At 50.9% G+C, this 23,335-nt stretch overlaps 1 protein-coding gene across 5 annotated transcripts in view; it reads right to left on the reverse strand.

Moving 5' to 3' along the window:
* ZFAT (zinc finger and AT-hook domain containing) overlaps nt 1-23,335 on the reverse strand; it is a 144,499-nt gene that overhangs the window by 108,299 nt on the left and 12,865 nt on the right. For all 5 annotated transcript variants that reach the window (XR_010658660.1, XM_065902975.1, XM_065902976.1 and 2 more), the window contains exon 2: nt 14,510-14,686. Coding sequence is in view for 4 of the 5 variants with exons in the window: in XM_065902976.1 (XP_065759048.1) it covers nt 14,510-14,686 (177 nt within the window). In the remaining variant the exon portion in view is untranslated. The remainder of the gene's footprint in view (nt 1-14,509; nt 14,687-23,335) is intronic.

Genomic DNA, 23,335 nt, shown 5'->3' on the forward strand with positions numbered 1-23,335 from the left:
AACTAGGGAGTACAAATCCCACTCTGCCTGAAAATAAGGGTAAAGCCAGCCCTTCGGCTCCTACTCTGCAGCTCCACCTCCAGTCACACCAGCTCAAGAATTTAGGAAAATTGTGGGACATTAACTCTGCCAGGCCTGACAGTCAGCCTCCCCAGGAGCCCAGGAACAAAGAGACAGTGGACGGTGTCAGCGCCCAGGCAGACAGCAGGGGCAGTTACGGGGTAGATCAAGAAGGGAGGAAGGTGGGAGAAGGAAGAAAGGGAAGGGAGAAGAGTTCCTGTTGAACATCCGAAAGGGGGAGTGACGGCAGAACCGGAATCCGGCTCTCAGGAGACCCACGTAAATTCCTCCTAGGGTAAGCCCAGTGTCCCCACCTCCACCAGGATGAACAAGCATGTACACACACACTCATCCATCTCACAACACTCCCATCAGACCTGCACCCACCCATCACACACACTCACCCATCTCTCTCTCACACACACATACACTCATCACACACACTCACCCATCACACACACACACACCCATCTCTCACACACACACACATACACTCATCACCCACACTCACCCATCTCACACACACACACACACACACATACCCATCTCTCACACACACACACATACACTCATCACACACACTCACCCATTACACACACACTCCCATCAGACCTGCACCCACACATCACATACACATTCACCCATCACAGACTCATCTATTTCACACACACACACATATACACACACCCATCTCACACACACTCATTACACACACCCACACCCACACCCACACACTCATCACAGACACTATCACACCTACACTTCCATCAAACCTGTACCCACCCATCACACACACACTCACCCATCACACACACTCACTCATCTCACACACACACATACACACACACAATCACACACACCTACCCATCACACATACACTCTCATCAGGCCGACATTCACACACTCCAATCAGATCCACACACACCTATCACATCCATCACATACATACACCTCATCACACACACTTACCCATGACACACACACTCCCATCAGACCCACACCCATCCATCACATACACACATACTCATCACATACACACTCAACCCATCACACACACTCAATCCATCACACACAGTCAACCATCACACATACACACTCAACCCATCACACACACACTCACCCATCACACACACACTCACTGCCACACAGTCACAGATACAACCATACATTCACATGCACACATTCTCTTATATACTCATACAAACACACAAGAGGAAGAATAAACTTGGTCCATTAGGGAATTTTTTTCTTGGAGCAGAGTCAGAGATTTGATTAGGAGGAAGGGAGAAAAAAATGAAAAGTTCTTTTGCAGACCACTTCCAACATGAGCAAAAGAGATTAAAAGGCTATAAAATCAACCAGAGGACTTAGGAAGCTTCATGTTATAAAAGGAGGCCAAAATAATAAATCAATTACTACCCAGTTAGAGGTTTAATTAAACCGTTTCAAGCATCTCTCAACATAAAATGAATTGTGAAAGTTAAACCCGAATGAAAATCATTAGAGAGGAAACTAAGATTCCAGAAGTCTCAAATTTTATGGACTTGGACAAAGAGGGAAGGAAAGACTTGGGGCTCTCAATGAAAGACTTTTGAAGAAATGTTCTCATGTTAACAGTCTAGGTCTAATTAAAATCTTAAGAAATACTTTTTTAAATTACACAGGCAACTAACTTCCCAGTATACACACACACACACACACACACACACACACACACACAAACAGAAAGTGTATGCAAGAAGAATTTAAGTCAAAAGTGAATTAGTAAATGAAGGAAAATAACTTCTAAAAGTTCAGTGGTAAGAATCTGATTATGCCCCAAGTGCCACAAGAACACCGTGGTCAGGCCTCTCAGGACAGCTGCTCTCCTGCTCTCTGCCCATCCCGTGCCCGACCAGCCTGCTTCGTCTACACCCTCCTAACAGGAGTGACCCTCGTTTGTATTGGGCTGGCCAAAAAGTTCATCCCGGTTTTTCCATAACAGTGAACTTTTGGGCCAGCCCAATACTTGCCCCAGGCCTCAGCTAATGATAGCTCATCCAAGGGGTGGTGAGGGGCGCGCCCCTCTGGTTTCCCTGGTAACTAATGAGCCCAGCTGACACTGATTCCCCTGTATCTGACAACACCCCCTTCCCCTGGGGAGCAAAGGCCCACCGTCTGCTGCACGTGGTGGGGTGTTGCTACAGGACTCGGCTTCAGCGTGTAAGCCCCCCATCCATTAAACCACCGAAAAACCCACTGAAATGTTATGAAGTAATTAGCCTCCAACTAATAAAATAAATAAATAAACCACCGAAGTCTCTGTTGCTGACACCAGGCTCTTCACTGGGTCTTACGCTTGTGCTTGGGTCAAGCAGGTGCAGCCCAACAACTGGCAGAACAGCCAGGAGACTGAGGAGACTCCGTGAGCTCTGAGATGTCAAGATGTTGGGAAATACAGGACGGCGGATGGAAAGTCTGAGGGCCTATCTGCTAGGGGGGTGCTCTGGAGTTACAGGGAGATCCCTGGGAGGCCGATCTTGCTGAACGGGGGCTGCCAGGTGCTCCGAAGAAAAGTGGCCTCTTCATGGTTCTGCTATTGTATCATGGGGAGCCTTTCGTCATTGGTTAAGCTATCGATGGCATTCTGGGCTGCCCAGGTGGCCCAGTGGTAAAGCACCTGCCTGCCAGTGCAGGAGACATGAGTTTGCTCCCTGGCCCCGGGTCACAAAGGGGCTGATGTGACTGAGCACACAGCACCCAAGGCCGCTTTCTAGGAGGGACTGGACTGAGCGCACAGCACCCAAAGCAGCTTTCTAGGAGGGACTGAACTGAGCACACAGCACCCAAGGCCGCTTTCTAGGAGGGACTGGACTGAGCGCACAGCACCCAAAGCAGCTTTCTAGGAGGGACTGGACTGAGCACACAGCACCCAAGGCCGCTTTCTAGAAGGGATGTGACTGAGCACACAGCACCCAAACTTTCTAGAAGGGACTGGACTGAGCGCACAGCACCCAAGGCAGCTTTCTAGAAGGGATGTGACTGAGCACACAACACACAAGGCAGCTTTCTCTGAGGGACTGGACCAAGTGCACAGCACCCAAAGCAGGTTTCTAGGAGGGACTGGACTGAGCACACAGCACCCAACACCGCTTTCTAGAAAGGATGTGACTGAGCACACAGCACCCAAGGCAGCTTTCTAGAAGGAACTGGACTGGGCACACAGCACCCAAGGCCGCTTTCTCAGAGGGATGTGACTGGGCACACAGCACCCAAGGCAGCCTTCTAGGAGGGATGTGACTGGGCACACAGCACCCAAGGCAGCTTTCTAGGAGGGAAGTGACTGAGCACACAGCACCCAAGGCAGCTTTCTAGAAGAGAAGTGACTGAGCACACAGCACCCAAGGCAGCCTTCTAGGAGGGATGTGACTGGGCACACAGCACCCAAGGCAGCTTTCTAAAAGGGAAATGACTGAGCACACAGCACCCAAGGCAGCTTTCTAGAAGGGAAATGACTGAGCACACAGCACCCAAGGCAGCTTTCTCTGAGGGACTGGACCAAGCGCACAGCACCCAAAGCAGCTTTCTAGGAGGGAAGTGACTGAGCACACAGCACCCAAGGCAGCTTTCTAGAAGGGAAGTGACTGAGCACACAGCACCCAAGGCAGCTTTCTAGGAGGAAAGTGACTGAGCACACAGCACCCAAGGCAGCTTTCTAAGAGGAAAGTGACTGAGCACACAGCACCCAAGGCAGCTTTCTAGGAGGAAAGTGACTGAGCACACAGCACCCAAGGCAGCTTTCTAGGAGGGAAGTGACTGAGCACACAGCACCCAAGGCAGCTTTCTAGAAGGGAAGTGACTGGGCACACAGCACCCAAGGCAGCTTTCTAGGAGGGACTGGACTGGGCACACAGCACCCAAGGCAGCTTTCTAGGAGGGACTGGTATCTCTCTTGTGCCTTCAAAATGAAAATGATCTACCTGGGCTCTCTGGAACGTTAGCCTTTTGTGATCTCTAAGAGTAAAGGAGAATAAGAGCTTTTAGATAAACTCTAGAAATAACCACATCTTGGGAATGAGAACTCTTGAGGATTTCATTCCCCCCTCAACCAGTTCAGAGGAGCCTATGTGGGCAACTGACCAGATTTATTTTTCAAATGGATTGGTTTTAATTGGCTGTCCTTGGTGGAGATGAGGATCATTTTAGACAGAAGACTGTTATACTTCAGTGGATATTAAATTCTAATTTTGTTAACTGAGATCTTAATACATTGTATTTATGAAAGTTATTGTGTTAGCCATACTTTTGTCTTGATGTGTTTTGTTTAATCACTAAGTCGTGTCTGACTCTTTGAGACCCCATAGACTGTAGTCCACCAGGCTCCTCTGTCCATGAGATTCTCCATGCAGGAGTACTGGAGTGGGTTGCCATTTCCTACTCCAGGGGATCTTCCCGACCCAGGGATCGAACCCACGTCTCCTGTGTTGGCAGGCGGATTTTTACTACTGAGCCACCTAGGGATGGAGAGAAAATAGTGAAACTGTCAAAGAGTATAACTGCTCACGAAGTGTGACACTGTTTCTTCAGGTCTGCTGCTAAAGGCACAGAAGTGTTTCCCCGATAACACACCTCTGAGTCTATTCACGAGATCTGGTTGGCTTTTCCCCAGCATGAACGACCACGTGAACATAAAGGAGGCCTAGAACCGAGGGACCTGATCTAAACCAGGGGTGGGAGCTAGCACCCCAGCATCACAGGATGAATATTTTTGATCATCAGTGTTCTCTACTGGAAGATTTGCGATCAAAAGGGGAAACAATGGAAAATCTGCATGTACTAAGGCATGAGGAAGTCATTCTGGCTAATACATGGTTTAACTTCGGACCAGAGCAGCCTGCTTTGTCGCCTTTCAGACTTATATTGCACACTCACTTTGGCCATTGAGGAAATGAATGCATTAGAAAGCTAAAATGGAGTAGCGTGCTTCAGACATCCAAGGTAAAAACTGGTGGCCATTGTATATGGGATTTTAGACATGTTCTTCTATTACTGCAGGGTTTTCTGAGCTATACCGCAAACTGCGTGCTAAGTCGCTTCAGTCGTGTCCAACTCTTTGCAATGCTATGGAACATAGCCCACCAGGCTCCTCTGTCCATGGGGTTCTCCAGTCAGGAATACTAGAGTGGGTAACCATTTCCTCCTCCAAGGGATCTTCCCGACCCAGGGATTAAAACTGCACCTCTTAGGTCTCCTGTGTTGGCAGATGGGTTCAAAAGCCAGAGGTGGTATTATCTCAGTTGGGGTCGCTGCTTGTGTTCGCTTAATGCTCATGCTCTCCCCTGTGCTGGACTTGCCGGGTGTCTTACATTTCGTCCCTAGTCTGAGGGAGGAAGTCTATCCAAGGACCGAGCAGCAACCCGCCTCCCTGTGAAATGAGTCTAACTGCTGGGTCTCCAGTGAGACACAATCCTCCTCCTCCTCTGGGCTTCCATGAAAAGTCAACCAGCTACCATGCCTACATGGAGACTACCGTCCATGATGGAGAAAGACCCACCACCTTCCTGTCCCATGGTCCAGCACATCAGAACGCCCCCCATCGATAAGGGTCACCGTATGACTGACCGCCTGTGAGTTCCCCGGGCTGGGCTGTCTGCAGTGGAATGGGATTAACTGTTTTCTGTTTGGGAAGACCTAAGGGGTGCACCTCTAATGGCACTCAACATAACACGGGCTGGCAGACCTGTCCCGTGACTGTGACTCCTGGCGAGGCCACCAGAATGCTTCCATTAAAACTGGGCCTCCCCCTCCCCGTGGGGGTGGCTCTGGGTGTGTGAGAGGACCAGGGTGGCCTGACTTTCCTCGTAACGGCCAGGGCGCGGCAGCCATTGACCTTGTAAGCAGCCGGCTCCAGAATCTGCCCACACTGTGACGAGGACCGTCCTTAGCATGCTAGACGCCTTCCTCTTGACACTCTGGCTGCTGCTGTCTGTAATGTTTGTGGTATCCGGATGCAATGCCTCCAGCACACCTGACCCCGGGAATATCGCAGAAGACGGACTGACCAGGACTGTGAGGGTCGTTCGGGGTGTGGAGGGGCGCAGTGCGTGGCCAAGCCTCTCTAGGTAGCTGCTCCCTTGTTCTCTGTCCATCCCCTGCCCAACCTCGGCGGCTTCATCTACACCCTCCTGATGTCAGTGACCCTCATCTATACCCACCCCAGCTAATGAGAGCTTATCAGAGCGGCGGTGAGGGGCATCCCACTCTACCAGTTTCCCTGGTAACTAATGAGTCCACCGACATCAACTCCCCTACTACTGGTCATCTCCCTTCCCCTCAGAAGTGAAGACTGCCCCCAAGTCCTGCCCGCTGTCCACCGCACACAGGTACGTGTCACTCCAGGGCCCTGCTTCAGACATGCAAATCCCCATCCATTAAACCACCGATGCCTCTGCTGCTGACTCCAGGCTCTTTCTTGGATCTGGAAACTGGGTGAGTACAGGACGTGTGGGTCTGCGCGGTGCGGCCCAACAAACACGCAAGCATGACGTGCGCAAATCTCACTTTCCAACTTACTAGAGCAGCGGTTCCCAATCTTTTTGGCACCAGGGAGTGGTTTCGCAGAAGATAATTTTTCCACGAACCGGGGAGGGCAGGAATGGTTTGGGGATGATTCAAGCTCATTACATTTATCATGCACTTTATTTCTATTGCTATTACATCAGCTTCACCTCAGATCATCAGTAATCAGGACTCTGAGGTTGGGGACCCTTGAACTAGATGACCTTGAGTATGCTGTTTTAACTCCTCTACTCTCTGAAACACATGTTCCTCAATTATAAAATCTGGGCACCAGCAAAGAAATAGAAGACATGACAATAGTATAAACCAACAAAACCTAACACACACACATAGGACATGCCTACCCATCAACAGCAGAATACAAATTCTTCTCAAGTGCACAAGGGACATTCTCCAGGTTAGATCACAACGATCAGCCATAAATCAAGTCTCAGTAAGTTTATAAGGGCTGAAATTAGAAACACAGAGAAGGACTTCCCTGGTGGTCCAGTGGTTGGGAGTCTGCCTGCCCATGCAGGGGACACAGGTTTGATCCCTGGTCCGGGAAGATTCTACATGTCACAGGGCAACTAAGGCCAAGCACCAGAACCACGAAGGCCGTGCACCCGAGAGCCTGTGCCCCGCAACAGGAGAAGCCGCCACACCGTGGGGCCCGAGCACCACAGCCGGGAGCAGCCCCTGCGTGCACCAGTGAGGACCCAGGGCGGCCCTAAGTAAATAAATGAATAACAATTTTAAAAAAAAAGAAAAGAGCAGAATGAAATTTGGGAAATTCAGAGATAAATGGAAATTAAATGGCACTCCTAAATAAATAATGAGTCAGAAAAGAAATCATAAGGGAAATTAGAAAATTCATTGAGACGGAAAAGCAGAAAAATGCAACAGACCAAAACTAATGAGATGCAGCAAAAGCAGTGCTTAGAGGCCAATTTAAAGCTGTAAATGTTAAATAAAGAAGAGAGACCAGGAGCCTACTCCTCCAGCTAAAAACTAGAAAAACTGGAAGCAAACTAGATGCAATGCAAGCAGAGAACAGAAATGATAAAGACAGGAGTGAAACAATGAAATAGAATACAGAAGTGAAACATACACCCGGAAGACCTAAGTGCTCACTATCATTAATTACCAAGAAAATGTAAATCAGAACCACAATGTGATACTAGCCCAGACCCACAAGGATGGCTAGCATCAAACACAGGAAAAGTAACGAGTGCTGGGGAAGCTGCAGAGAAATCGGATCCCTCCTACATTAACAGGAACAGACCTTAACAGGAATGGTCCAGGGCTTCATCTGGTCGGAAAACGGTTTTGCAGCGCTCGTCTCGAAAAGTGAAACACAGAACTAGCCTATGATCCAACAATCCCACTCCGAGGTATAAAATTAATAAAAATCTGTATCTATACAAATGTTTCTACACAAATTCTTCTACATCTACACAAGTGCTCTTACACAAGTGTTTACAGAAGCATGATTCATGATAGTCAGAAAGAAGAAATAACCCAAGTGTTTGTCAGCAAATCAATGGGTGGACAAAATGTGGCCAGTCTATACAATGAAAGTTTATTCAGCCATTAAAAAAAAAAAAAAATGAAGCACTGATACAGACTACAACCTGGAAACATGCTAAATGAAAGAAGTCAGGCACAAATGACTACATATTACATGATTCCATTCGTATGAAACTTACAAAAAAGGCAAACCCAAAGAGAAAAAAAAGTACATTAATGGTTGCCAAGGTATAGAGGAAAGGAAAACTGAAAGTGACTTTTTTTTTTTTTGGTAATCGTACCTTTACTGAGATGTAATTCACCTACCATAAAATTCATCCTTAAGTTTAAAAGTGTCCAATTCAGTGATTTTTACACATTTGCAGAGTTGTCCAACTATCACCACTGTCTGGTTTTAGAATATTTTCATCATCCACCAAAGAAAACCCATATTTTCTAATAGTCATTCTCCATCAGCCCCTCCCCCAGCCCCGGCTAGGGCTTCCTAGGCGGCTCGGTGGTCTCCTGTCAAAGCAGGCGACGTGGGTCCAATCTCTGGGTCAGGAAGATCCCCTGGAGAAGGAAATGGCAAACCATGGGAGCGACTTCTTAATGGGTACAGGGTTTCTGAGGTGGCTGAGATGCATTACAGTGTAAATATACTAATAACCACTGAATTATACACTTTAAAATGATGGATTTTATGTAAACCTTATCTGTAACCTTGTTTATAATGACACAAAGCTGGGGAGAAGATATATATCATCAAGAAAGAAAAGGTTATGTAAATTAAGAATTACCCATAGAATGAAATACAGACAATAAAAAGAATGGAGACATGTTGGTAGTGAAGTGGCAAGCTATTCATATAGTGCTGACAGTTCTGTTACTAAATAACAGGACAACAGAGAGTTTATATGCTCATATATGCATATAGAAGTGTCTAGGAACACACTTAATTGTTAGCAGTGATACTGAAGCTGAGCAGGACCTATGGGGCTTCTGGGCACAAACGTCTTTCTGTCTTCCTCTTTGCTTCATTATAGAAAATGGGCTTCGTTCCATGACCTTCCCTGAGTCCCATCAGGCAGGTTCAGGCAGCTAACTGCTAATCAGGGAAGGAAGGCGGTGCGCAGACAAGCGAGGAACAGTCAAAGGAAACAACAGTGCAGCCTCCCTGCAGGGTCCTGGTTCCCCCTCAAGGGACACACAGCGTCACAACAGTATCTCTGAGCTGTTTTGCAGACACTAACACTCCTACCAGCTGAGAGGAGTTAATGGTACACCGCCCACAAGCACTGCAGACCCCAGGTGGGCTGGAGTCATAAGCGTGATGATGAGGATGCCCACTCACCTCCCCACCAACCAATCCAAAGGACGTCCACGAGCTGCCGACGTCCTTTTTGAACCACTGCTATTGAACTCAATACCCCTTCCAGGTCGAGACACTGAATGTTCAGTGCATTAGCCTGCTGTCTCCCCTTTGCCTGCAATGCAATAAAGCTGTTCTTTCCTACTCCACCCAAAACTCTGTTCCTGAGATTTAGTTCAGTGGTGGGGTTCAGAGGCTGGATTCAGTTTTAGTATTTCTAGGATCTCAGAGGGATGGTTAGGGAGATGTACCTTCCTCATTGTATGTTGTTTTGACATTTTTCCAGCAAAGTGTTATTACTTTTTTAATTGAAAATAAAAGTATAAAGATGTGATTGCTTTGATGGGTTTACTCACACAGTGGGTGCAAGGCCCAGGAGAAGCCCGGGGGTGCACCTGCAGAAGTGCAGGGGAGCTTCACGGGAATGGGTTCCCATGCGGCACTAAGGAGAAAGGTCTGGGGTCTAGAGAATCTGTGCAGCTCTCAGGGGGCCCGAAGTATCAGAGGAGGAGGGGAAGCGGGCCTCAACGCAGCCTTCACGCCGCCTGCGACACCGCAGAGAAGGGAAGGGGGCTCGTGCCGATCAGAAGGGTTTCCAGGTCTGATAGGTTTGAATGAAGGCTAGTTGCTGGAGCTTCCTGAATGACAGGTAGAACGGAACACACACTGCGTGAGACAGAGGAACAGTAAGGCTGGTGGGGGGAGAATACCCGAGGACACAGGTGACTGTGTTTCCATCAGGGCCCCGTGTCAGCGCCTGAGCAGAACCCGGGACAGCCCAGGCCCCTCTCTGGTGCACCCTGCCAGCACAGGACAGGACAGACAGACTGGGGTGGCGGGGCGGGAGGTCACAGGAGCCCCGAGGAGGGCCTCCCACCCCACCTGGGCCCGGCACGCGTTCCCAGGAGGAGGGAGGCCCTCGGGACGGCTGCCCAGCCCACAGGGACGCCTCTCACAAACATCAGAGAGGAGGGAAGGGGTAGAAGTCAGAACACGTACCTTCCAACACGGACACACACATGTCCCTGTGGATTCTACCTGCTTTATTATTACTTATTCCTTCATTGTTCAGAAATGAAATGAAAAATTCAAAGTATTGTATCTCTTACATTTCATTTCAGGAAGAGGAAAAACCTTTTAATGTGGCTGTGCAGCATGTGGGATCTTAGTTCCCCAACCAGGGACTGAACCCGGGCCCCCTATGTTGGGAGCACGGAGTCTTAACCACTGGACGGCCAGGGAAGTCCCTAGGAGGAGGAGAACTCTTAGTAAGCAAAGCTGAATAAAAATAGAATGAAGAGCTTTGCAACAGCCTTTCTGAGTTCTTTGCATGTTAATCTGTATGACAACCATCTGCCACAGGAATTTTACAAAAAGAGATTATCTGTTTTTCTGAGTTTATAGATGTTGAGGCGGGGACACACACATTTGAAGTCCCTGACTTAAAGCCGTGGTTCCATCTGCCCATGAAGCTATACTCTTTGGGAAGCTGAGGCCCCTCAACCACTCAGCAGGGAGGTGGCAGTGGGGAAGGCAGGGCTCCTGATGGGTCAGGATGGGGGAGCCTTGCTCACTCCCAGACCTGGGGGCCCAGGGCGGGGGTCTGAGCTTTGAGCCCTGGCATCAGGCAGATTCTTTTCTTCCCCCCCAGCTTTATTGAGGCATCACTGACAAACAAAAACTGTATATATTTAGGTTGTACAATGTGATTTTTTTAAGGTGTTCAAGATAGTTTAACATACGTATGCATTGTGACATGCGTACCACATCAAGCTCGTGAACACAACTACCACCTCACATAAAACCATTTTGTATGTGCGGGTGAGAACAGTTAAGATCTGCTCTCTTAGCAAACTTCAAGTACACGATTCAGTGTTGTCAGCTAGACTCGCCGTGCTGTCTGTCAGATCCCTAGATCTAATAGGAAAACTCACACACTTTGACCAGCAGCTCCCCACTTCCCCCACCCCCAGGCAACCACTGCTCTACTGCCTGGGTCTACGAATCTAGCTGGTTTCAATCCCACATATAAGTGAGATCATACAGTATCTGTCTGTGTCTGGCTTATTTCACTTAGTATAAAGTCCTCCACTTTCATCCACATAGCAAATGGCAAGGTTTCCTTTTTCATAGCTGGATAACATTCCCATCTGTGTGTGCATGTGCGTGTATGTATCTTATTTTCTGCATCCAGTCATCAGCTGATGAACACTTAGGCTGTTTTCATACCTCGCCTACTATGAACACAGAGGTCCCTCCTTATCCATGAGGGACACTTTCCAAGATCCCCAGCAGATGCCTGAAACCACAAACTGTGGTTTGAACCCTGAAAGCACCCTATAATGTACTGAACCCTAAAGTACTATGTTTCTGCCTATACATACATATCAAAGATAAATTTATCAGACAGTGACAGATTAATAATAATAAAATACAATTATAATAATATAATAAATGTAGTCTCTCTCTCTCAAAACATCCTACTGTACTGTATTCACCCTTCATTTTTGTTTGGCTACACCACGTGGCTTGCAGAATACATGATCTTAGTTCCCCAGCCAGGGTTGAACCCACGCCCCCAGCAGTGGAAGCATGGTGTCATAACCACTGGACTGCCATAGGAGTTCCACCTCACCCTTCTTATGATGATGTGAGATGAGAAATGCCTAAGTGAATGGTGTAGGCACTGTGATGGAGTGTGAGGCTGCTATAACCTTCTGACCATGTGTCAGAGGGAGGTCACATGCTCCAGGTGACCCTGGGTGGATGTCAGGATCAGATGATGCCATGTTAGTAGGTGGGGCCTCAAGATGATGTCATGTTGGTGGGTGGGGCCTCAGGAATGCCATGTCAGTGGGTGGGACCTCAGGATGATGTCATGTTGGTGGGTGGGGGCCTCAGGAAGGAATGAGCTCATTATGCTACTCAGAAGAGTGTGCAATTTAAAACTGATGTGATTTTTATTTCTGGAATTTTCCCATTTATGATTTCTAGACTACAGTTGACCAAGCGTAAGAGAAGGCATGGGAAGTGAAACCACAGATAAGCAGGGATTTAACACCACAGTGGGCAGGGGACGGGGGTATCTCTGAGATCCTGACTTCATTTCCTTTGAACACAGGCCCAGCAGCGGGATCGCCGGATCACATGATGGTGCTATTTTTAATCGTTTAAGGAACCGCCCTACTGCTTTCCCCCCAATAGGGCAGGAGGGGCCCCTTTTCTCCACACCCTCATCGACACCTGTTACCTCTTTTCATTTTCATGACAGCCATCCTCAGAACCGGGAGGCGGGTGACAGCTCAGGTGGTGTTGATTTGCATTTCCCTGGGGATTAGTGATGTTGAGCACTTTTTCACATACCTTACGGCCATTTGTCCATCTTCATTGTGAAAAGGTCTCCTCAGGCTTTCTGCCCATTTTTTAATCAAGTTATGGGGCAGATGCTCAGTGCCTGACACAGACCTTCCCTCACCCCCATACTCTTCCTCCCTAAAGCAATCAAGTGTAACCCACCCCCCTCACTCCAGCTTCCTCTGGTGGGGGGAGGTCAGACCTATCTCCCGGGCTGGCGGGAGGGGATGAGGAACTCCTCGGACACACCACCCAGATTAGCGACAGCGACGCAGACACTTCTTGCCCCTCCTCACTTGCCTGGCTTCTCTTAGTTTCTCCTTATGCCACTAAGAGTTAAACAGAACTTCTAACTTCCCAACAACTCAATCCTCTGTCAGGCAAGCTTCTCTGAGCACCCTGGGAATGGCCAGAGGGACTCGTTAACCAAAACATTTTGTGTCTGGAGTCTCTCCTTGTTAACGGTGTCAGACAGATGATCAATAAGCCAGCCCGTTCAGAGATGCCAGCCTGAATATTCCCAGGAAAGAACAATTGGATTATTACTGTAACTAATGAATCCTGCGACGAGAAGTTTACTGCCACAGACTGAGGTTCAGCACAGGAGACCGGCCACCCTCTCTCATCACGGAAAAAGAGTTTTGTGCGGGCTTTTTCTGACACTGGCTTGTAGCTGTTCCTCCCAGACTATATATTTTCTTTGTCTGCGGGGACCTAATTACAGCGCCTGGACGGTTCCTCCAACCCAGCCACTGCTGCATCTCACGCCGTTCAGTGGGAGGTCTGGACACTGCAAACCAGTGTATTTCACGTCTGACACTTGACTGTGAACCTGAAGGATTCTGCGATGGGGATCCTTGCTCCAGGGACACATGGGCCATCCATGTGTTTCTAAGATTACCTGTACTTATTCATTCATGATGTATGTTATCGTAACCGCTTCCCTGCTGTCTTCCCTGTTCCAGGCATCATCCGTGGTGCTATCACTGTATCTCTGACCTCATCCTCACAGCACCCCTTGCGACAGGCAGATCTGTTTTCATTTTTCAGGTGAGCAGGGTGAAGCTCAGGGAAAACATCACCTGCTTCAGGTAATGCAGGAGCTGGTGCTGGAACTGGGTTAAACCCACACTTCTCTGACAACGAGCTTGTCCTTTTTGCCCGGTTGGATGGTGTTGACTCCTTTCATCCATTCATTCATTCATTCATCCATCCCTCCATCTACCAACCAGACACTGGAGAAGCACCTACAGAGACGGGGTTCAGGGAATTCAGAGACACATCCTGTCTGAGCAGATCTACAAACGGAAATTACTGCGGCTTCTGGTTGGAAACTTGGATTCTTCTGAGACCCTACACCTGCCAGACAGAAACCAGGCACCAAAGCTGCTGTTATTCTTCTTGTCACTCCAGCATGCACAACTCTTTTGCGACCCCATGGACTGTAGCCTACCAGGCTCCGCTGTCCATGCCGTTGTCCAGGCGAGACTACTGGAGTGGGTTGCCATTTCCTTCTCCAGGGGATCTTCCCGACCCAGGGATCAAACCCTCGTCTCCTGCACTGGCAGGAGGATTATCACTAGTCCACCAGGGAAGCCCTAGAACCAAAGTGTTTGAAAGCAAATGAGCAGCATCACTGCCCACAGGCACCCTTGCCCAGCACCCCAGCCCCCTTACCATCTCCGGGTTTGCCTGGGTTGGTGGGCTCAGGGGTACTCAGAGGCCTGAGGGGAATGATGATTTCATCCGCGTTAACCCCTTCCTCTGCGTGCTTCTCGGAAACGTGGGAGAGGAGTTCCGACTGACTTGGTGAGAAAAGGTTACAACATTTACACATGAAGATGGCTGGGTTTTCTGCAAGGAAAAAGAAACAAAACAAAAGCAAAATATGTTATTTCATCTTCACAAAAAACAATGGTTGCATCCAACTGCCAAAGAAAAAATACTGAAGGTTGCTCGTCTGAGCAATGGCCAGCCTCCCACAGGCTGCGTCTGGCCAGGCAGCTCGCTTCTTGCTTTATGTGGCCCCGGCTGCCAGAAAATTCTTTCTTCAGTATTTCACGAGGCAGTGGGCCGACACGGCGCTGCCACAGTGAGGGTGGAGCCCAGGAGGCACCCAGGTCTCAGAAACCAAGTCCCTCTCTGCCTTCAAAGATAGGGTTTCTCCACCAAGCAGGCGGGGTAATGACCTATGAGAATTCTTTACCAAATAACACATGAAATGGAAATTTAACAAAGCAGAACATTGCTTCGTCAATGCAAGTCTCTCGTGAATACCACCAATCGATATTTTATTTTTTCCAAGAAATGCTTCATTCCTAAGGAACCCAAAATGCTTCCAAAATAAGAAGAGATTACAGTGATAGATTTCTTTCTTCATAAGAGACCATGTCATTTTCAATGTGTGTCCTGCTGACCCCACAACGACCCCTACAATTTAGGCAAAGGGGGGTTAGTCATCCCTATTCCATAGCCGAGGACACTAAGGCTGTGAGAAGAAGCAACCTGCCCAGGCCAAAGCCTGGACTCTGCCGCCTGCTTCTGACATGACCTCCATTTGGCTGCAGACCATGAGCTGAGTTGCCCCCAAGTTAAAGCTAAAACGCTTATCCCTGTAGTCAACCAAATCTGAAATGAAAACCACTCCAGAGAGGAGCATAATCCCAAAACCACATACCAAGTGCTGCCGTGGTCATTTCAGCGTCTGTGGAGCCGCGGCCACGTGGCCCCCACGGCAGGCATCAGGGACTCAGGGATGAACTGGGCGTGGGGTCCTCCACAGGTAAGCCACCAGCCCACTGGGGAGACAGACACGCCCAGAACAACTGCATTGCAACGTTTTCACTGCAACTGTTACCCAAGTAGCCTGGACTTACTCGTGATTCCTGCTATGCTTTCAGGAGAAAGAGAATTCTGCAACAGGTAGGAGAGCAGCTCTTGGGGGACGGCAGGGCTCCTGTGAGGTCCCCCGGTCCCCGCGCGTACCAAGCACTGTCTGGAGACCACCCAGGTAAGACTACGTGTGCGTCTGCACACAACCAAGTGATGGCACCGCCTGTAACTAACCTCTGCCCGGGGGCCCCCACAGCCCGAAGGCCTGGGCAGCCCGGGACGCCTCCTGGCCCTGGCCACCTGTGTCAATCGGCACACTTCCCAAATGCCCACCGTGGGTCCAGTGCTGGGTCTGGAGTCCCCGGGGTGCCGGCAGAGACTGACCACACCCGACCCAGGACGACTGTCACAGAGGAGAGGGTGCAGCGTGGGATGGAGACAGAGGTGGGGAGGCAGCCCGCAGCTGCGCTAAGACCAGGAAAGCCGTGCCCCCGGGAGGCCGGCTGGCACCCCCACCCCGCAGGACCCGTGCCCTAGATGCTGATGGGGACACGCCTACCACCAAACAAGGGGCCAAGACCCCGAAGACACTCGCTAGTGACTCCTGAGCGGTGGTTCTACTTCTCGAGATCTGGCTTCATAATCATCCAAAATGCAAACAAGCGCTCTGCGCAGAGATGCTCAACACAGAGGTCACTCAGAACGATAAGTTCCAGAAACCACCTGCGTGCTCCACAGCGAGCATGCCAGGACACGTCCCCCAGAGCAGTTCCGCAAGCCACTGAGAACCAAACAGGGAAGAACCCTGGATGGCACGGAAATGCTCAGAACGGATGTTCACTTCTACAGAGTGGGACGCACCACAGCTTGACAGGTACGTGGCTTTGTTCCTAAGGTAGAGACAGATTTACGGATGGATGGATGGAAGAACAGATGGCCAGGAAGAAAGGATCCTGCCTGCTGGACTCTTTTTTAACAGTCACTTACGGATTTCCTACAACGAGTCTATGTATGCGTTCTCAGTCATGTCTGTTTGTGATCCCCATGGACTGAAGCCCACCAGGCTTCTCTGTCCATGGGATTCTCCAGGCAAGAATACTGGAGTGGGTTGCCGTTTCCTCCTCCAGGGGACCTTCCCGACCCAGGGACAGAACCCAAGTCTCTTGAATCTCCTGTTTACATGAGTTTAAAAATCAGGAAAGCTGAGACGCAAGGTGACAGGTACACAAGGCATTCAGGTCGTGGCTCCAGGTGATGAGCGCTGAGTGGCTTGGGCAGGGCAGCCTCCTGCCAAGGCTGCTGCCTCCAGCCTGCCCGGGGCAGCTGTTTGAGGAACATCTGAGCCGAGATGCTGCTGCAAACAGCAGACACCCTGGGCAGAGGGAAGGCAGAGATCCTGGGCTAAAGTGCTAGGAAGGCTTCCCAGAGCAGGCACTGAAAGGATCTCGGAAAGTGGCCCTGGGAAGGGCCGTCAGGCGCCCAAGGGCACCAGACTGGGCTCCAGGACATGCCCCACAACACAACCTCGCATGCTCCCCAAGCTCTCAGCTACAGGTGCAGCCCTGGGGCTGAGAGAGGCTGGCCTCAGGGGGCACCCAGTTTGACCTGGAGAAGGCAATGGCACCCCACTCCACTACTCTTGCCTGGAAAATCCAGTGAGTGGAGGAGCCTGGTGGGCTGTGGTCCATGGGATCACTAAGAGTGGACAGGACTGAGCGACTTCACTTTCACTTTTCACTTTCATGCATTGGAGAAAGCAGTGGCAACCCACTCCAGTGTTCTTGCCTGGAGAATCCCAGGGACGGGTGAGCCCGGTGGGCTGCCGTCCAAGGGGTCGCACAGAGTCGGACACGACTGAAGCAACTTAGCAGCAGCAGAAGCAGCAGCAGGCCCAAGCTCTACAATGTGCAACACGGCCCCCGGGTCAGCACTGACGGGACCACAGCTACACAACAGCCGGCCGGACCACACGGCCCCCGGAGCCGTGCTGATGGATCAGCTCGGCTCTGCCGTCCCGAGTGCCACCCTGTCGGCGGAGCAGGCCACGGTGTCCCCCTGGAACGGCATCCGTGACACGCCCAGGCCTCTGACTCGGAAGGGCCGAGCGCTCTGCAGGGACACGCGGCAACCACCGCGCAGACAACGAGAGGCCGAGACACGGGGGACGGGCTCGTCGGGCTGCAGCCCCAAACGGGAAGAACTCTTCATCTACCAAAATAACAACAAAGCCGCTCTTGTCATTTTTTCATGGGAGACGCACATGGAAAAAATAGGATCTTATAGCCTGAGATATAAGCATAATTATGTTGTCAACTAATTCTGATGAAGATGCTATAATTTGGTTGCGTTTTTAGGCTCAATTACTGTGCACTCATCCTTATCAAAAGGACTTGGGAGGGGAAATGGCGTGTTCAGCACAAGGAAAGTCACAGAAGTCTGGAGCTTGAGTATGCAATTTCTGTGATTTTTTTTGCCAGTTTGTAACCAGCTACTCTGCACTGTTAAAATGGAAAATCTTAAAATAACCGCGTCAACAAGTCCTGATTTCTGAACCCTGATTTGCAAACACTCCCAGCCTGGGAGAGCCGGGTCCTGCCTGTGACCTCTGACCCCCCACTTGCTCGCCCTGCCCGGGGACCAGAGACAAATGAGTAAGGGCCTCTGTCCACTCCTCCCAGAAGAAGGTCACGACCTGGACGGGCCTGCAGCCCGGGGGGGGGGCGGGGGGGCCCTGGGAGCTCCCCTGGGTGCTGACGGGTCATGGTTACGGGCTGGCCAGGCCCCCCGCCCCTACCTTTGCAATTGGGCAGCCCCTGTGTCAGCTGGAGCTGGTTCGCTCCTGACGGACTCCTCCCCACCTCTTGGGCCCCCAAGGAAACCAGCGAAGGAGGTCAGCGCAGACGAGCTGAAGTTGCGGGCTCTGGCCAGCTCCCAGCACATCCAGCCTGGCCCACAGTCAAGGAGAACTCTGCTGCTGTCCTGAGTAAGGGCATCTCCTGTCGGGATGGGCAGAGCATAGCAGGATGCAGGCGTTCCAGGTCTCCCGGCCCTCGGAGCCCCCTTTTAAAATCACTGTTATTGATTATCACAGGAGTCACAGGGTGAAGTTGTGGAACAGTCAGATAACACAGAAGCATACGGGGTAGAAACAACACCTGACCATCCCCTGGGAAGGAGAGCATCCCAGAGCACAGAGCTTCTGCTGTGCGTCCGGGAGGGAAAGAGGTCGGGGCACCCCACACACATGCCCCCGAAGCCCCCCGGGGGGCTCCCAGCACCCTGGGGCCTCTTCCCTCCCTCCACCCCCAGTGCTGGGCTCCCCACAGAGGAGGGAGACGCAATATCGGGTGTCACAGACAGGGACCCCGAGCATAAACTCCAAAGTCATTGTCTTACAGAAGTGGCGTTAGCAGCAGCCCCACGTCTGAGAGGTCTCTGCATCCCGCACGGCTGGAGTGAGGCGGCTCCCAGGCGGGGCAGCAGGGTTCAGTCCAGGCCCCTGCCCACCTCCGGGAGGAGGCAGGGATCAGCCCCAGGACCCCCCACACCACCTACCACACCACCTGCCGCCGGAGGCCCGCCAGACCCAGCGTCACCCATCCTCCTCTCAGCCACGCTGCCACTAGGAACACAGGAGGGCTGGATAAACGTCAGGTGAACTGATGGCTACAAATAGCCTAAATATTTATTGATAACCATAAGGAGACAAAACACTCATTACCAGACTATGAGATTTCTCTATTTAAAAACTATAGTGTAAAAAAAAGCTCTCTTCCTTCCTCTCCTCAACCAGTATGTCATGCTCTGCTTTTTAACCGTCTTTTACTTGGATTGATCAACTTTAAATAAAGAGAGTTCAACAGACAAAACTAACATCCTATTAAACTGCCGACCTCATGAAAAGTCAGATAGCAGATTCTTTGGGAGTTAGGTTTTTGTCTTCCTGTTGTTCACTTGCCCTTAAGTTATTAAATTCGTAAGAGCTGGCAGCATCCCAACAGGAGCAGAAACATTTTAGTAACACGCAGCCAGACTGCTGTCACATCCAAGGTAGGGACAAACCCTCATATTGTGCAGCTCACTACAATCGAAAATACTTTTTCCCTTTATCTTCAGAAAAGGAGGCCCGGGCTTGATCAAAATGCTCTCCTTCCATTTAGTCTGTTCTGCACAACTTTTAACGAGCTGTGGATATGCCTAATATAACATCATCATAGCCATCGCACTTTCTGAGAACTCGCTGTAACCAAAATAAAGGAATTCAAAGAGGAAGAAGGAGAAGAGTCGGAAATTTAAATCAATTACACCCTCACCATGAGGTGGCAGCATGCAAGGCTCAGGCCAGGTGTGTCTAATCTGCACGACACTCCCGTGAAATGGGTTTCATTATCGTATTTCCTCAACTCTAAGACAGCATCTATCTTCAGACGCATGGATACTTTACAATATGACTAAAAGAAGACTAAAATGCTACCAAATAAACTAAGGCCTGTGTTATCACATCAACTGTAGGACACCTCCTGATGTTAAGAGACATTAAAATGTGAGTCTTTCGATCAATGAAACGCAGAGACATTCCCGGGTTCCGACGGAGATGCAGCATGAGCTGAGGGCCTGGGAGGCTGGACTCCCGACAACCCCTGCTCGTCCCCTGGAAGGCCCCACATCCCCACTCGGCACCCCCAGCACACACACTTGCCTGCGGGCCCTGCCTCTGGGCTCACCTCCATGACAGCACTTCAAACTCTGCTTTCAAGAGAAGCTTGAAAAGCTGACAAAACCTTCCCTGAGGGCCACACTCCCTGTCACCTCTCATCCTGATGAGCAGGGTGGCTGCCAGCCCGCAAGGCACCTCTGTGAGAGAGGGAAAAGGGCGCCATTTCCTAAAGACATTGGCTCCCCCTGTCAGACAGTGGTCACGGCGTACTGATTTTGTGAGAACAAGATACTTTGCTACCACTTGCAGAGAACTGTCATGTGAATATACGACTCCACAGCATGAATGACGCCCTTGGATACGCTGCTCTTGTGCAGTGTGCAATCTGCACAGCTGTACACAGCGGCCCTAACGAGTTGGCCACTAAGGTATTACCCTCCCATGTTACTGATGAAGCAGCTGTAATCTGCCCCGGCAGATCAAGTTCAGGCCTATATGTTTTCAAAACTACTCAGTCAATGCATAAGGAACTTAAAAAAATCAGGTAGAAACACAGGTCAGGGCCAATGGGACCGTGAGGAACACGAGAAGCCTTGGGCCCCACCCTATACCCAGCTTTGTGGCTACAGAGACATTTCTAACAATTAAGCACAACTAAGAATAACTACACCACAAAGGGAACTTTGCTCCCTGTGTGTTTATTTTGTGCAATTTACAACAGCAACTCCCTTCAGGGAGCAGAAAGCTAGGAAATGAGAATGCCAGATGCAGGGCCACCAACCCACCAGAACACACACTTAATAAACATGCCTCCACACGGCTTGGCAACAGGTCTGAAGCAGGGAACAGAGAACCACCACATGCTGTGGATCAGCTTTCCTTGGCAAGGAAAAAAAAGGTTACCAGCACTGGAGTAAAACCCAGGGCCTTCAGGCCAGAGTGCGCATCATACACGCGCCAGCAGCACCCTCTGGTGGCCGGTCTGAGCACTACACCCACCATTCCTGGGATGAAGCCATTCCCAAGACCGGCAGACAAGACCCTCATGAAAATACAGCGAACACTCCCTGAGTCCTAACTCCGCCGGATGCCATGCTTGGTCCGCCACCCACTTCATTTTCACATTAACCCAGTGAGGGAGGGGCGGCTCTCCCCACTGGTAAGCGAGTACACTGAGCCCTGGGAGCGGACTCCGAGGTCACCAACAGCGGGGAGCACAGTGAGCTGAGGCCCAAACCTGGCCCTGGACCGCTCTGGGCCCCGCAGCCCTGCGCCCCGGCACGCGGACCCGGCCTCCTGGGTCTCCACGCCCACACGTGCTGGGCGTCTGCTGGAGCCGCAGGGCGCTCCCAGCTCGCTGACCGACCCCTCCAAGGCACCGCCGCACCCGAAGCAGCAGGAAGGGTGCCCGCCTGAGTCAGGACCTGGATCCCCCGCTCCCCACCTCCACGGTGGCAGGCGGAGTCTGCCTAAGCCTCTGAGCCTTTCGAGGTCCTAGTGAGAAGTGGCCTTCGAATGGCTTAAAATGGAACCTGCTCTCCGAGCCTCACCCAGAGGCTCATTTACAGAGACACGGAGCTGCCTGGACGGAACCCAGGGTGTGCGGGCAGCCCCAGCCAGCGCCTGCTGCCCCCACGGCCTGGAGGGGCCCCAAAAGGCACTTGCCTTCCCACCTGCCACCTCCACCCCCAAGATGCCGCCCCCAGCTCTGAGGTTCAGTGGGCGGAAGTTCCAATAAATGCATGCCCTCATTTGTGGTATTATTACCATGCAGCTCATGAAATGCTGATGAGCACGCCAACTTCCATAGCCCACAAAGTTAACATTTCTATTAGATGCAAAGGAGATAGCCCCTGGGTGTTCCTTTGTTGAAAGTGGATTAACGAAATAAAATGAGAAATGCTCAGTATCAGCTATAATTAAGCCTAGGCTGAACAGTGGCATTATAATTTTATGCATACACATTTCTTCCACGTTGAAACTTGGCATAATTTTTTTTAAGTTATTTTTAAGCACTCTCAAAGTGAGAGCCCTGGGCAATAGAGTCTACTCACATTTACCATAATCACAGCTGAAGAGCAGCCCTGGGGCCCTTTCCGTGGGAAAGCACCACAAATAATTTGATGTAAACAGGAACAGCGTACCTATCACCCAGTTCTCTGAGTGGCGGCGCTATGCCCACCCCAGCAGATGTGGGGGAGGCTCCAAGGAGGTGGGAGCCCGCACGGGGACCCCTGACATCACCACTCCCCTTACGAAAGTCACCGAGGTGGCCCCAGAACTCCCAGGCCAACCACCACGTCTCTGGGTCATTTCCACGGGGTAAACAAGATGCGCAAAGTGCTCTCCAGTTCTAGTGTATCTGTGGGCTCCGCAATGCCCATGGTCGCCGCCACCAGGCCTCTGAGTTTCTGGTCAGGGGGTTTGTTGATCTAGTTTATTTGGGTTCCTTTGTGGGGCGGGGGGGACGGTCAGTCTTAATGCTGGTAGGTGACGGGCCGCCTCGCGCCAGCTTCAGCACTAGGCATCGGGACGGAGGCTTCAGGCTCAGACCCCACTGTGGCTACTTCTGCGTAGCTGGAGGAGCTTCTCCCTTGACGAACCCACACGTCCTTGGCTGGAAACCCACAGAGACCACTGCAGCCGCCCTGCTGACCTCACGAGGACCGACGGTGAGGGGCAGGGGTCAATCACGCGGAGAGAACACCGGCAAAGGGCTGCTCCACGTGCCACAGGCGCAGAGCAGAGCCGGGCAGGGCAGGGCAGACGGGCTTGCACACACAACCCAGCCGGCGGGTGGACGAGCCTCAGCACACACACCGTTCCCGGACGTGCAGATGGCCGGCGTAGAGACACTGCCTCTCGTGGAGAAACACACACACGTGAGGCTCCTCGAGGGCTGCCCCTTAGACCACCAGGGCTCAAGAGGCCCAACGCCCCCGGCCAGGCCTGCGCTGTCCACAGGAATAGGACCACTGGTGTGATTCCAGGTTTTTCAAGCAGCCGCATTCAAA

The sequence above is a fragment of the Muntiacus reevesi genome, chromosome 12 (genome assembly GCF_963930625.1).
Source record: "Muntiacus reevesi chromosome 12, mMunRee1.1, whole genome shotgun sequence".
In the NCBI taxonomy this organism is placed as follows: domain Eukaryota; kingdom Metazoa; phylum Chordata; class Mammalia; order Artiodactyla; family Cervidae; genus Muntiacus; species Muntiacus reevesi.